The sequence below is a fragment of the Dendropsophus ebraccatus genome, chromosome 7 (assembly GCF_027789765.1).
Source record: "Dendropsophus ebraccatus isolate aDenEbr1 chromosome 7, aDenEbr1.pat, whole genome shotgun sequence".
Classification (NCBI taxonomy): domain Eukaryota; kingdom Metazoa; phylum Chordata; class Amphibia; order Anura; family Hylidae; genus Dendropsophus; species Dendropsophus ebraccatus.
This window is the reverse complement of record NC_091460.1, coordinates 120661203-120674763: the sequence shown is the minus strand read 5'-3', so window position 1 is coordinate 120674763 and position 13561 is coordinate 120661203. Positions and strand designations below refer to the sequence as shown.

General features: G+C 43.2%; 1 protein-coding gene across 1 annotated transcript in view; it reads right to left on the bottom strand.

Annotated features, from left to right (window-relative positions):
• The window catches only part of GRID2 (glutamate ionotropic receptor delta type subunit 2), a 797500-nt gene that overhangs the window by 684419 nt on the left and 99520 nt on the right, over positions 1 to 13561 (bottom strand). Inside the window, exon 2 of the mRNA XM_069976784.1 lies at positions 8622 to 8777. Coding sequence (XP_069832885.1) covers positions 8622 to 8777 — 156 coding nt within the window. The remainder of the gene's footprint in view (positions 1 to 8621; positions 8778 to 13561) is intronic.

The following is a 13561-nucleotide window of genomic DNA, read 5'->3' as shown; positions in this document are numbered from 1 at the left end:
AGGAACCGGGCAGCGGTTCAAAAAAAGGACAGTGCCACCGGCATTCCCCCGCTGATGGTCTGTTAATGTATAAAAAACAAAGCGATGTACCTGGTGGTACATTTATTTTAACCCCTTAACGACATCGGGCGTAAACTTACGCCCTGGCGCCCTGGTACTTAGCGCATCAGGGCGTAAATTTACGCCCGATGTTTCCCCGATCGCTGCGTGTTCACACACAGCGGTCGGGGAAGATGGCCTGCTATAAATCATAGCAGGCCATCTTAGCTTCTCGGCACGGGGGGTGGTTAACACCCCCCGTGCTTACGATCGCCGCTATAGGCTGATCAATTCAGATCAGCCAATAGCGGCGATCGGAACCTTTCCCGGAAAAAAATGGCGGTCGGTGCTGTCCGAGGACGGCACTGACCGCCATTACTGTAAAAAGTAATGTTGATCGCCGTGCCACCGGCCCGATCGCCGTGAACGGCCGGCCGGCCGTTCACGGCGATCGGGCCGGTGGCACGGCGATCAGAGTCCCACAAAATAGTAAATACCTGCCCTGGACCCCTCAGCTAGGTAGCCGAGGGGTCCAGAGCAGGTATTTGTACATTACTCACCTGTCCCGGGCTCCTGATCGGCGGCTTCCGGGTTCGCGGCGTCCTCCGTCATTCCGTTCGGTCTTCGGGTCTTTCCGGCGGTCCTCGTCGTCTTCTTTCGGCTATTTTCGGCTCCAGCCTCGTCATTTTCCGGATTTTGCGCTCTGCTGCCCCCTAGCGGCTGATAAGTGTAATACACTTATCAGCAGCTACAGGGATATTCAGAATATAGAAAAAGTGTTTTTTTTTTTCCCCAATTTTTTTTTTTCTATTTTCCGCACCCTATCGCCGCTGAGTGTTGATTAGCATCGCACGAAAGTGCGCTGCTAATCAGCAACTCCTCCTTTTTGGCGTAGGGTGTTTTTTTTCTATATTCTACTGCCACGGTCTGCTTATAAGTGCCGCACATAAGTGCGGCATTTATCAGCAACTCCTTTGTTGGAGTAGATTTTTTTTATACTTACTGTAAAAAAAACACGTAAAAAACACTACATTACACCACACTACATTGAATAAAGTTTGACACTACACCACTACATACCCCATATACTAGTCCCCATATAAAGATGGCCCCCAGGGTGTTTTCGGTGTCAGAGGGATACGTTATTATTGCCTCCGACACCGAAACAGCCAGTGAGGATGAATGGGGGGGATCGTTCTTTCCTCCATTCATCCTCATCATCCAGTGATGTGTCTGGGGGTAGCGTAGCGTACGCTGCCCCCCAGACACGTCTTTTCCGCCAGTACCGTCCCAATAAGAGATGACGGTATGGTGTGAAATTCTACAAACTCTGTGAGAGTACCTCAGGGTACACTTACAGATTTAGGGTACATGCACACTGCGGAATGGCGAAGGATAACCCTTTGTGCATTCCGCAGCTGGCACCCGCCGGCGGACTGATGGAGGCGCGCGTCTCCATCCGTGTCATAGACTCCATGTTATGCACGGGCGGATTCCGTCGTCCATCCAAAGAATGAACACGTTGGACGGAGAGCGGAATCCGCCCGTGCATAGAATGGAGTCTATGACACGGACGGAGACGTGCGCCTGCATCAGTCCGCCGGCGGGTGCCAACTGCGGAATGCACGAAGGGTTATCTGTCGCGATTCCGCAGTGTGCATGTACCCTTAGAGTGTATGTAGGAAGGAACACCCGAATCCAGCCCCCAGATGCCCACTCCCCCCCCATCCTCGGAACAAGTGGGAAGGTCGTCCGGGAACTGATCTTCCCACTGCTGGATAAAGGTCACCACCACCTGTACGGGGATAACATTTATACCAGCACCCCCTCTTCCGGTCCCTCGCTGCCCGAGCTACTGTAGCTTGCGGCACGATACGAAAATATCAGAAGTAGTAATAGCGCCCTAATATTTAGCAGCCATGGAGCGGACCCAGCGCTTCTGGATATGAGGGACCCCGTATCGCACCAGGACAACATTTTCCAGGTGACGTCCCCCACACTGGAGAACAGGAGACCCCAGAAGAAGTGCAGAGTGTGGCGTAACAGGGGGATCAGGAAGGACACCATTTCCAGTGTGACGCCTGTCCTGATCACCCCGGCCTCTGCATATTGGATCGCTTCAAGGCGCACCACACGTCATTGGGGTTCTACATTATCTAAATTCTGTCCCTTATTCCTATTTCAGGGGTCACGTTGGTCCGGGGATTATTCTGATCGCCATTATGGAGTCGGGAAGGAATTTTTCCCCTGTGATGAAGCTATTGTCGTCTGCCTTACGAGGGTTTTTTGCCTTCCTCTGGATCAACACAGATTGAATTTGATGGACACCTGTCATTTCCAACCTTATAAACTAATAATTGGCCTGATACCCCCAAATAAATTAGAATGGTCCCTTTTTCCCAGCTAAATAGGTATGGCCGCCATTCCCATTAGAGGATGCCATGATGCAATTACAAAGCCTCTGTGCGGCCAGGACAGTAGAAACCCCCCACAAGTGACCCCATTCTGGAAACTACACCCGATAAGGAATCTAACAAGGGGGGCAGCGGGGATATGGCCCCCTGGTGACGGCCACATTTGGGACGTGAAAATGAAAAAAAAAATATTTTTTATTTTCTCGGCACATGTTCTACGTAAGTGCCCGTCACCAGTGGGGTCCATATGCTCACTGCACCCCTTGTTAGATTCCTTATGGGGTGTAGTTTCCAGAATGGGGTCACTTGTCGGGGGTATCTACTGACCTGGCAGCACAGGAGCTTTGTAATTGCGACATGGCCTCCATCCTCCATTCCAGCCTCTAAATGGCGCTCTGTCCCTTTGGTGGCTTGCCCTGTGCCCATATGGCACATTATGCCCACATATGGGGTATTTTCGTAATCAGGGGAAACTACCCTACACGTTTTGTGTTAATTTTCTTTTTTAACCCCTTGTGGAAATGGAAAAAATCAAGGCTAGACCAACATTTAGTGTAATTTTTGTAAAATTTTTACTCTAAATCATTAATCTTGTCATGATTTTTTCATTTTCACAAGGGGCTAAAAGATAAAAAAAAAACACTAAATGTGTAGAGCAATTTCCCCTGAGTACGGAAATACCCCACTTGTGTACATAAAGCGCCATTCGGGTGCAGGGTAAGCCTCCGAAGGGAAGGAGCACCATTTCGTTTTTGAAGGCTGGATTTGGATGGAATGGATTTTAAGGGGCCATGTTGCATTCAAAAGGCCTCTGTGTTGCCAAGACAGTTGAACCCCCCCACAATTGACCCCATTATGGAAACTACACCCCTCAAGGAATGTAACAAGGGGTGTAGTGAGCATATGGACCCCACTGGTGACGGGCACAAATGTGGAACAATGTGGCGTGAAAATGAAATATTACATTTTTTTACACTATAATGTTGGTTTAGCCTTGAATTTATCATTTTCACAAGGGGTTAAAAGAGAAAAAAACACACAATATGTGTAGAGCAATTTCCCCCGAGTCCGTAAATACCCCACATGTGGACATAAAGCGCCATGTGGGCGCAGGGCAAGCCTCCAAAGGGAAGGAGCGCCATTTGGATTTTGGAGGTTGGATTTGGCTAGAATGGATGATGAACGCCATGTCGCATTTACAGAGCCCTCGTGCTGCCAAAACACTGGAAACCCCCCACAAGTGACCCCATTCTGGAAACTGCACCCCTCAAGGAATCTAACAAGGGGTGCAGTGAGGATATGGACCCCTTGATGACGGGCACATTTGTGCCATGAAAGTGAAAAAATGAATTTTTTTACTTTTACGTCACATTGTTCCACATTTGTGCCCGTCACCAGTGGGGTCCATATGCTCACTGTGCCCCTTGTTAGATTCCTTGAGGGGTGTAGTTTCCAGAATGGGGTCACTTGTGGGGGGTTTCCAGTGTCTTGGCAGCACGAGGGCTCTGTAAATGCGACATGGCCCTTGAAATCCTTTCCAGTGAAATTCAGCTTCCAAAAGCCAATTGGCGCTCCTTCCCTTTGGAGGCTTGTCCTGCGCCCCCTTGGCACTTTATCGCCACATGTGGGGTATTTCCGTACTCGGGAGAAACTGCGCTACACATTTTGTGTCTTTTTTTTCCTCTTATCCCTTTAAGAAAATGAAAAATTGAAGGCTAGAACAACGTTTTAGTGTAAAAATAAATTTTTCTTTTTTCACGCCATATTGTTCGGAAAATCTGTGAAGCACCTGTGGGGTCCAAATGCTCACCGCACCCCTTGTTACATTCCTTGAGGGGTGTAGTTTTCTAAATGGTGTCCCTTTAGGGGTGTTTTTTAGGTTTTGGCACCCCAGAGCCTCTGCCAACCTGAAGTGGTACAGTCAGAAATGACCAAATATAACGGAGGCGTTGAAATTCACTAGGCGCTCCTTTGTATCTGAGGCTTGTGGTTGCGTCAAATAGCGCAATAGGGCCACATATGGGGTATTTCTATAAACTGCAGAAACGGGGCAATAATTATTTGGGTGCATTTCTCTGGTAATAGGTTTATAATTATGAAAAATATTGGATTACAATAAAATCTCTGCACAGAAAATTAAAATTTTCAAATTTCTTACACACTTAGCTTTTATTTCTGTGACTCCCCTAAAGGGTTAAAACACTTTATGGATATGCTTTTGCAGAGTGTGGGGGGTGCAGTTTCTGAAATGGGGTGCTTTGTGGGGCTTTCTAACATACAGGCCCCTCAAATACACTTTAAACCTGAACAGGTCCCTAAAAATATCTGATTTTGAAATTTTACTGAAAATTTGGAAATTTGCTGCTAATGTTTTAAGCTTCCTATTGTCTAAAAAAAATTAAATATCGTTTAATAAATGCCGCCAACATAAAGTAGACATGTTGCTAATGCTATTTAATATATAATTTATGTGGTATAACCACTTTCTGTATACGCAAAAAAGTTTCAAAGTTGGAAAATGCAGTTTTTCACATTTTTTCACATTATTTGGTTTTTTTTCATAAAGATTTGTTATGATTATTGACTCCAATTTACCAGAAATGTAAAGTACAATATGTCACGAGAAAACAATCTCAGAATCAGCCGGATAGGTAAAAGCATCCCGAAGTTATTAATGACTAAAGTGACACTGGTCATATTCATAAAATTTGTCTCTGTCATTAAGGCCATTTCAGGCTCTGTCCTTAAGGGGTTAATATTTGTGTCTTAATTGCTCTGCACTAAATTCTGGTACATTGAAAGTGTACCTGTTATGATGGGCCACTGCTGGAGGAGTTGCTCAGGTGATCCAGCAGTTCAGGTCTCTATCAGGAAAGCAATGAGACCATAATGCACATGACCCCCATCGGATCCTGCCAGGATATTTTATCCTCATAAATCCTTAAAAGTACACACTGAACACAGTGGGAATGTTGCCTTAGGGCTAAAATTTTTCAAAATACACAACAGAGCCCCATCAAATGAGTTTATGCATAAATGAACTGTGATCTCTTTTTATCTTTGCAGGGCACAGCAGAGATTAAAAAAAAAAAAAAAAAAGTACAGAATTATTCCAGTGAAATGTATTCAGCTGACTTGGGCGACTTTAATCCAAAAGTACATAGTAGTATATAAAAACTGGTAATAAATTGTAGTATTCATAATGATTCAAAATCCACTTTGTGGCTTTCACACTTCAAAGTTACTTTTAAATTAAATTAGACTGAGTCATATCTGTATTTTATGATTAACACAAGTTTCCTACTGCCTAGGTTGTTTCATTTATTTTTGGTAAATGAGAGACTCCAATAAATTGGAATAACTGTAATTAAAAAATGTATCATCATTCCTCGTATATAGGAAGAAAAAAAAGATGGCGAAGGTATAAAATCTGTTTTACTTGATTAATCAGCTCATTAAACCCTTACTACTACTGTCGATTAATACTAACTAATTATACGATAATGCATATATTATTTTTTTATTATGCCTATCTAGCCTTCAAAAATGTCTAGATGACATATCTATCATTTAATAAAAAAATGAATGGTATCTCCGTAAAGGGCATGTGTTAATTTTTATGCTTTTTGCACAGAGTAATTAAATTCTATTTCTGAAAATTGTTGCAATACATAGTATTAAAAAACAATATAGAGCTTAAAGTGTACCTATCATTTGGATATGTTGAAAAACCCCTTCAGGTATATTGTCATCTTTTGACGTAACTAGTCGACCGAACTGCTGAAAGCACCATAGATTGCATTATAATACACTTACAATGCATTTTACAGCGCTTACGGGAGTTCCATCATCTACCTATGAAAGAGAAGGATGGTGTACCTGCAGGAGTTTTTCATTATTTTGTTTTTTTCCCCAAAAATGATAGGTACTGAAGGTTATATTTTGTTGTATAATTGGCTTGGCTGTGGTCAATACCATCAAAATTGTATTAAGTATATATAGACAGTGTCGGACTGGGGTATCTGGGTCCCAGCAGAGGAAATGATGCCGAGGCCCACCAATGAAGAACCAGTGAGAAATGAAATGTCAGTGTTAGTGCAGGTTCTAAAGTTTGGGGATCATCCGGTTTTCTGGTGGGCCAGTCCGACTCAGTATATAAAAACTATTTTCTCTATTGACGCTGAAGATAATGTAAATTATTAGCCAGCAAACTTACAGATCATAATCCACAAACTGTTATTCTGTACATTTCTTTTGGAGAAGGAACAAAAATATGAGGAGCATTAAGCTATGATTGTCTCCACAGCCAGAGAAGAGTCACTGCTCTTGCTGCCCCATCTAACTACCGTTTATTGACATATTTCCTCCTATGGCTAGACTCATACTATGTAAAAATAATAATAATGGACATTTTTACATAGTGTGAACCTAGCTTATCAGTGTGTACAGTAAGGAATTTGTCAATAATTAGCAGGAGGAAGGGGGCAGCAGTGACTTTTACTTAGTCGTGTGCTGTGTGCTGGCAGGAGTTGGTCCTTCTAAGTTACAACATCCCTTGACATCCCAGTGACAACTTCCCTTTAATTTAGACTCTTGGTTTTATATAACCTTTCTGCAATATTTCATAACTATGCATCCTTGATTGTCATAAAACAAGAACCAACTTTACACCATTATTTCCTCTGAGAATGCTTAATAAAGGTATGTAATTATCAGTACATAGGATAATACAATATGAGTTAAAAAAAATATCTGTCTACGTAACAGTTTAAGGCTATGTTCACATACAGTAAAATAAAAGTAAAAAACTTTTAAAGCAATCAGTACTACTCCCTTCAAACTCTCTATGCAGTCAACTTATCCCCTTAGGAGTAGAAACCAGCCTAATGTCCCTATCACATCAATAGTCCAAGAAAAAATAAACGGAGGGCACTCACTGCCCTCTAGAAGTGACAATTTATTAGTTACTTAGCGTAAAGACAAACATTCAAACATCAATGCTATGGCAGGCAGCCACTACTCACCATTGTTTGTGTCTAAGAGTTGTCGTCTGCTATAACATTGATATTGTAATGTTTGCATTTACGCTAAGTAAGGGCACTATTACGTGGACCGATAATCTTTGTATTTATTACATGGAGCGATAACCTGCTAAATGGGCAGATTATCGCTTCATGTAATAAACACAAAGGTCAGCCGAGGAAAACAGTCATCAGCTGTTTGTGTCTTTTGGTTGTGACCTAAAATCATTGGCTGTCGACTGTGCACTGCTACATGTAATAGCGATGTGCCGTCGAGGGCTGATGACTGTGAAAAAAAAAAAAAGTATGTATGTATTGTACCTTCCCACTCTCTCCGGTGTCTTCCTGGCTTCTGTCTACTGCCCACAGCCATCGGAACAACTTCTGTGCTTGTCTCTGCAGTGACAGGCTGCTCAGCCAATCACTGGCCGGGACTGGAACCCTGTGGCCAGTGATCGGCTGAGCAGCCAGTCACTTCAAAGACTTGCTCTAAAGTTGCACTTGCGGCTGCAGGGAGCCGGGAGAACCCAGGAAGATACGGGGGAGTAGGAAAAAGGGTTGTATATGCTTTATTATTGTACACTTAAAAAGCAAGAACTGCATGGACATTGCTAACAATGTCTGTGCAGCCCTTGCTGTACAATTATCGAGCTGTATAATAGGCCCGGTAAGCGAGCGCCAATCTAGCAGATCGGTGCTCATTTACATTATTAATAGGGCTGTGTAATATGGCCCTAACTAATAAATCGGCACTTCTTGAGAGCATTGAGGGCCTTCTGTTTATTTCTTCTTGGACTGTAAAAATAAAATACGGTCTTAATTTTGAATGAAAAAATATGGCCATATTTTTGCTGTAATAATAATACGCTCTATTGAATCGGGAAATGACCGTCTGTGCAGACACAGTACAGAAATATGGCCGTATCTCCTATGTATCTATCTATCTATCTATCTATCTATCTATCACCCCTAGGTTATGTTCTCATTATTTTTGTGGGGAAAGATGACCATTTATTCAAAACAAGGGCTGCAAATAATTATCATAATCCCATTTCCATAGTGGGAACATAGCCTTTCATATATTTTTTATCAATATTAAAAAATCCATTCAAATCAACAATCCAATACATAAATGTTGGGCTCCTACCTTCCTGGACAGCCACGAAAGGATTATTACCATCCACAAATTTTTCTGTAAATGTGATCTTTTCAGTTTGCAAAATATCTTCATTTAAATTCAGGTCATCCACTGCCATACGAAATACTTCATAATCTTTTCTAGCAGAGTCATCAAAAATTGCCCCTGAAAAAGAAGGAAAAGATTATTTTAATGGTGGAAAAAAGAAAGGGGAAACAATAAAGGACAATTGTTGTGGTTGTTATAGCAACAAAGTCATGGCATTGTGCGTTAAACATAGAGGTTGCAAGACTTGACATCCATCATTGTTAACTGTTGCCCACAAACATAAATAAAGCATGGAGTATGTTCTTATAAGCCGCGTAAGCCTTCTGCATATATGACAATTGATGCCATATAATCTGTCAAGTATAATAGATATTCTCGTACCGGATTCTGGAAGAAATGCTTTTTAGTTGATGTATTATAATAAATGACTCTGACTACATAATTCAGCTAAAATGAAGCCTATCCTGGGTGACACTGAATCTGAGGGTAGCAGCCCATATGAAGTGCCAATGCAGCAAAGACAACACAAATGCATTAATGCCTTTCTTTCTGCTCTTCCATTCCCACATGCTGTGACCACATATAAAACAATCAATTCATGGTTCAAGGACGTTGCGCTATTTGAAGACCTTGCAGGTTATAATTTAGGACTTTGGCATTTTTATTGTAGCTACAGATGTGTTTTTTCCTAACTTAGATGGAAACCCAATATACCCTTAGATGTATGTTGTGGGATGTCCAGCTAGCACAGTAATGTGAGATTTGAATGAGAAATTTGAGAGGAAAGCTATGCTATGATTGGCTGCTATGAATAACAAAAAGAATCTTTGTATAAGACAATTGCGGTGTGTTGAAAAGGTCTTATAAGATATTAGAAATCTCTTAGTAAACTAAAAGGTAATGTAAAACTGCACATGCCTGTAGCTGCATCTGTTTACAGTCGAAGGCCATGTTCACACGGCGTAAAATACCGGCCTTTCTGTGACCCAACCGGGTTACAAAAGGGCTGGTGTTTGTAAGGATCATCCCGGCCAGTATCGCAGTACTGGCCGGATGATCTTCGTTGTGCTCAATTTGGAATGCGGGTTCATCAGTGTGTGCCGCACACTACATTGTTTGACTTTTAAGGCTTGTGCGGCCGGTATTTAATGAATAGTTATGTGTATACACTCCGGACAGAATTTCCTCAGACTGAAGTGCACATACTGCCTATATACAGTATGGATAGATACCTGCCAATCAGCAGCTGTGGGTGGATTTTTTTTTTTTTTTTTTTGCTTTTCATGAATAATGAGGACTACTGGGCTCATACACATAATGGAGAGGACTTTTAATCATAAAATGTGGGGGAAAAAACTATTTGTTAAAAATGCCATCTATCCCAGCAGTATAAGGTGCACCAGGTAATTTGTGAAAGACTCATGGCTACTGAGAGAACCTATCCTAAAAGCTGCTGCAGATTACTTATGGATAAAAGGACCAGTGTTGTGGAGTGGAGTGATATTAAAACATAAATTACATTGCCCCACAACTGGCTTAACTCTGCAAGGAGCGTTCTCGAGAGAAAGGGCTTATTAAGTGGCTAATATCAATAGTGGTTCAAGAAAGGAAATCCACTTACAGGCTCATGGCTGCACAAGGCTCAATGATAAGCATGAAAAGTAAATTCTTATAAACTACTGTAGTAAGGGCCGTATTTACCACTAGGCACTCGTGGTCCGGTGCCTAGGGCAGCACCTTGCAGGGGAGCAGCAACAGGGAGAAGGAAACAACTTTTCTGTTAGTTTTTTAGTCTCCTCCCTCTAGTAAATCTGATGTCTTTTTGAGCGGGGGGGGGGGGGGTATGGTGGTATTGGTCAGGTCTTTCATGGTGGTGTTATCCAGTCACAGTTTGGTGGTATTGGTCAGGTCTGGTATGGCCGTGTTATCCAGTCACAGTATGATGATATTGGTCAGATCTGGTGAGGTGGTGTTATCCATTCACAGTATGGCGGTATTGGTCAGGTCTGGTTTGGCGGTGTTATCCAGTCACAGTAGGGTGGTGTTGTGCAGTTCTGGTGTGGTGGTGTAATCCAATCACAGTATGGCGGTATTGGTCAGGTTTTGCATGGCAGTGTTATCCAGTCACAGTAAGGCGGTATAGGTCAGGTCTGGTATGACGGTGTTATCCAGTCACAGTATGGCGGTGTTATCCAGTCACAGTATGGTGGTGTTGGTCAGGGCTAGTGTGGCAGTGTTAAATGTGCCGCCTGGAGCTATTACCTAGCAATCTACCAATCCTCTGGTGAGAATTCCCTCAGACAACATGCTGACTGCTCTAATCATTGATTCAATGTGGAAATTTCTTTGTTTTTAGCAGTTATAAACCATGAAAAACATGATTCAGACAATGTTTCTACATGCAGAGAAATGCATGGGGCCGAAACCACACTTCTCCAGTAGTCATGTGCTGTTACCAGGATTATTGGCCATACGCCTATTGGTTACCGCATGAGGGACTGGTAGAGTAAACGTGGGAACACGACCTAAGACTTATCAGATATTGACATAATGTTCAGAAACTAGAAAATAATGATGCTAATTGGTGAGAGAAATGGTTTAGGTTTGGTGCCTAGGGCAGCAGCAGCTGGTAATACAGCCCTGTCTGTAGCATAAACTGTCAGGTTTTCTGATGTTGAGCCTGCTCACTGTAGTGCAGGGTGAAGGGCTGAACATCCGAAGACACAGCAGACGTAGCAGGACCTGCACAGAGAGAGAAAAGGGTAAAGGACCTAATCACATGACCCAAAGGTTCTCAGCCTTACAGTGTGGAGAGCAGCCGACAGAGAGGAAGAAAGAGAAGACTGAGCTATAACTGCTATGTGTCAGTGTCTGAGTGTGTCAGTGTCAGTCAGTCAATCAGTGTCTGATTCAATAATGTATGTTTGTACATGTGAATGGTGTCTCATGTTATTGTGCATAGTGTGTAAATAAGGGGCCTGCTGAGGCTCTGTCGCCCAAGGGCCCGCAAATACCTGGAACCGACCCTGCAAGGACCTCAGTGCCATTAGAAAACACTGCTATCCACTAAGTGACTGTGTTACTCAAATCTTAGACTCATGAGCATGTCCAAACTGTAGAGACCCCACCTGATAATATATAGGACTTCTGCTGCTAATGTTTGGGTGACAACAATCCCAAATCCTCCTAGTGGTGGGTCCAATATGACTCCTAACACCAATCTCACAGGCTGCGAGAGCTGGGAAATAAAGCCCCCTTATGGATCTGACTAATGCTGGGTTTACACAAAACGATAATTGGCCCGATCGTACGATTAACGATGTTGGAGTAAAGTTTTTTTTTTCATAACGATCAGCGTTTAGACGATACGATATATTGTACGTAAAAATCGTCTTGCGATCGTAATGCGATTGCGTGCCCGCAGCCCAGCCCACCCGCAGCCCGGCCCCCTGCTCAACCGCAGCCCCCTGCGCCGCCCCGATCGCCACGCCCGCTCCGATCACCGCCGCCGCTCCGATCCCCCCCCCCGCCACGGCCACGAGCATACGTTACCTGCTCTGCGTAGCAGGTCTTCGAAATCTCCGACTCCCCTCTTCAGCGCATTGATTGGCTGAAGAGGAGAGCCAGGAATTTCAAATGGCTCCTCTTCAGCCAATCAGTGCTCCTCTTCAGCACTGATTGGCTGAAGAGGAGCCGTTTGAAATTCCCGACTCCCCTCTTCAGCCAATCAATGCACGGCAGCACTGATTGGCTGAAGAGGAGCCGTTTGAAATTCCTGTCTCCCCTCTTCAGCCAATCAGTGCTGCCGTGCATTGATGACAGCGGCGGCGGCGGGAGGGGGGGCGATTGGAGCAGCGGCGGGGGTGGCGATCGGGGCGGCGGGGGTGGCAATCAACCAGTCGCAGGGGGCTGCAGATGAGCGGGGGGCCGGGCTGCGAGCAGGGGGCAGGGCTGCGAGCAGACTTTTGCGCGACGACTGTTTACACGGAACGATTGGTGAAATTTTTGCGAACGACGATTTAAGAACAAGATAAAAGATCAATATGAACGATTTCTCGCTCGTCGTTCGATCGTTCGCTGCATTTACACGTACGATTATCGTTCGAATTCAATCATTTTCATGCAAATTCGAACCATTATCAGTCCGTGTAAACCCAGCATAAGGGTCTATTTACACAGGAAGATTATCTGACAGATTATCTGCCAAAGATTTGAAGCCAAAACCAGGAATGGATTTGAAAAGAGGAGAAATCTCAGGCTTTTCTTTATGACCAGATCTCTGTTTATAGTCCTTTCCTGGCTTTGGCAGATAATCTGTCAGATAATCTTTCTGTGTAAATGGACCCTTAAACTTTGCTTTTATTCAAAAAGTTTGATTGAAAAACACAACCAAAAATATAAAAAACACAAACACCAGTGCTTATGCAGTAATCCAAGGTGCACTAAAAATTTGTAATGTATCAGTCACTGTCACTGATTTGTGTATATAGTAAGAGCACTAGATGAAGCAAATAAAAAAAAAAATGCAAAGCACCTTCAACATGTTTTACTACGAATTGCAGCATCTTCAGAAACCATAGCTCCTGGATGTCTTTATGCTTTTTTCTACTATTTCTATGACCAATTTCCCAAGTGAACAACAATTCTGGCAAACTCTTAAAGAAAAGTTAGACAAATACTATTTATCATAGTCTCACCACTGTAAACATAGCCTTTAACGTGTTCCAAGAGATAAGCTAGATTATAGACATAACAGATCAAGACCTTTAAAGAGTATGAAAGATTAATAGGATACAAAAATGACGAGTAAGCTGCCAAGGTTTTGGGCTACACTTAGCTGAAGAAAGAAGGTAATTGTAACCCACAGGGAACATCTGTCAAGGCGATGAATAGTATAGATT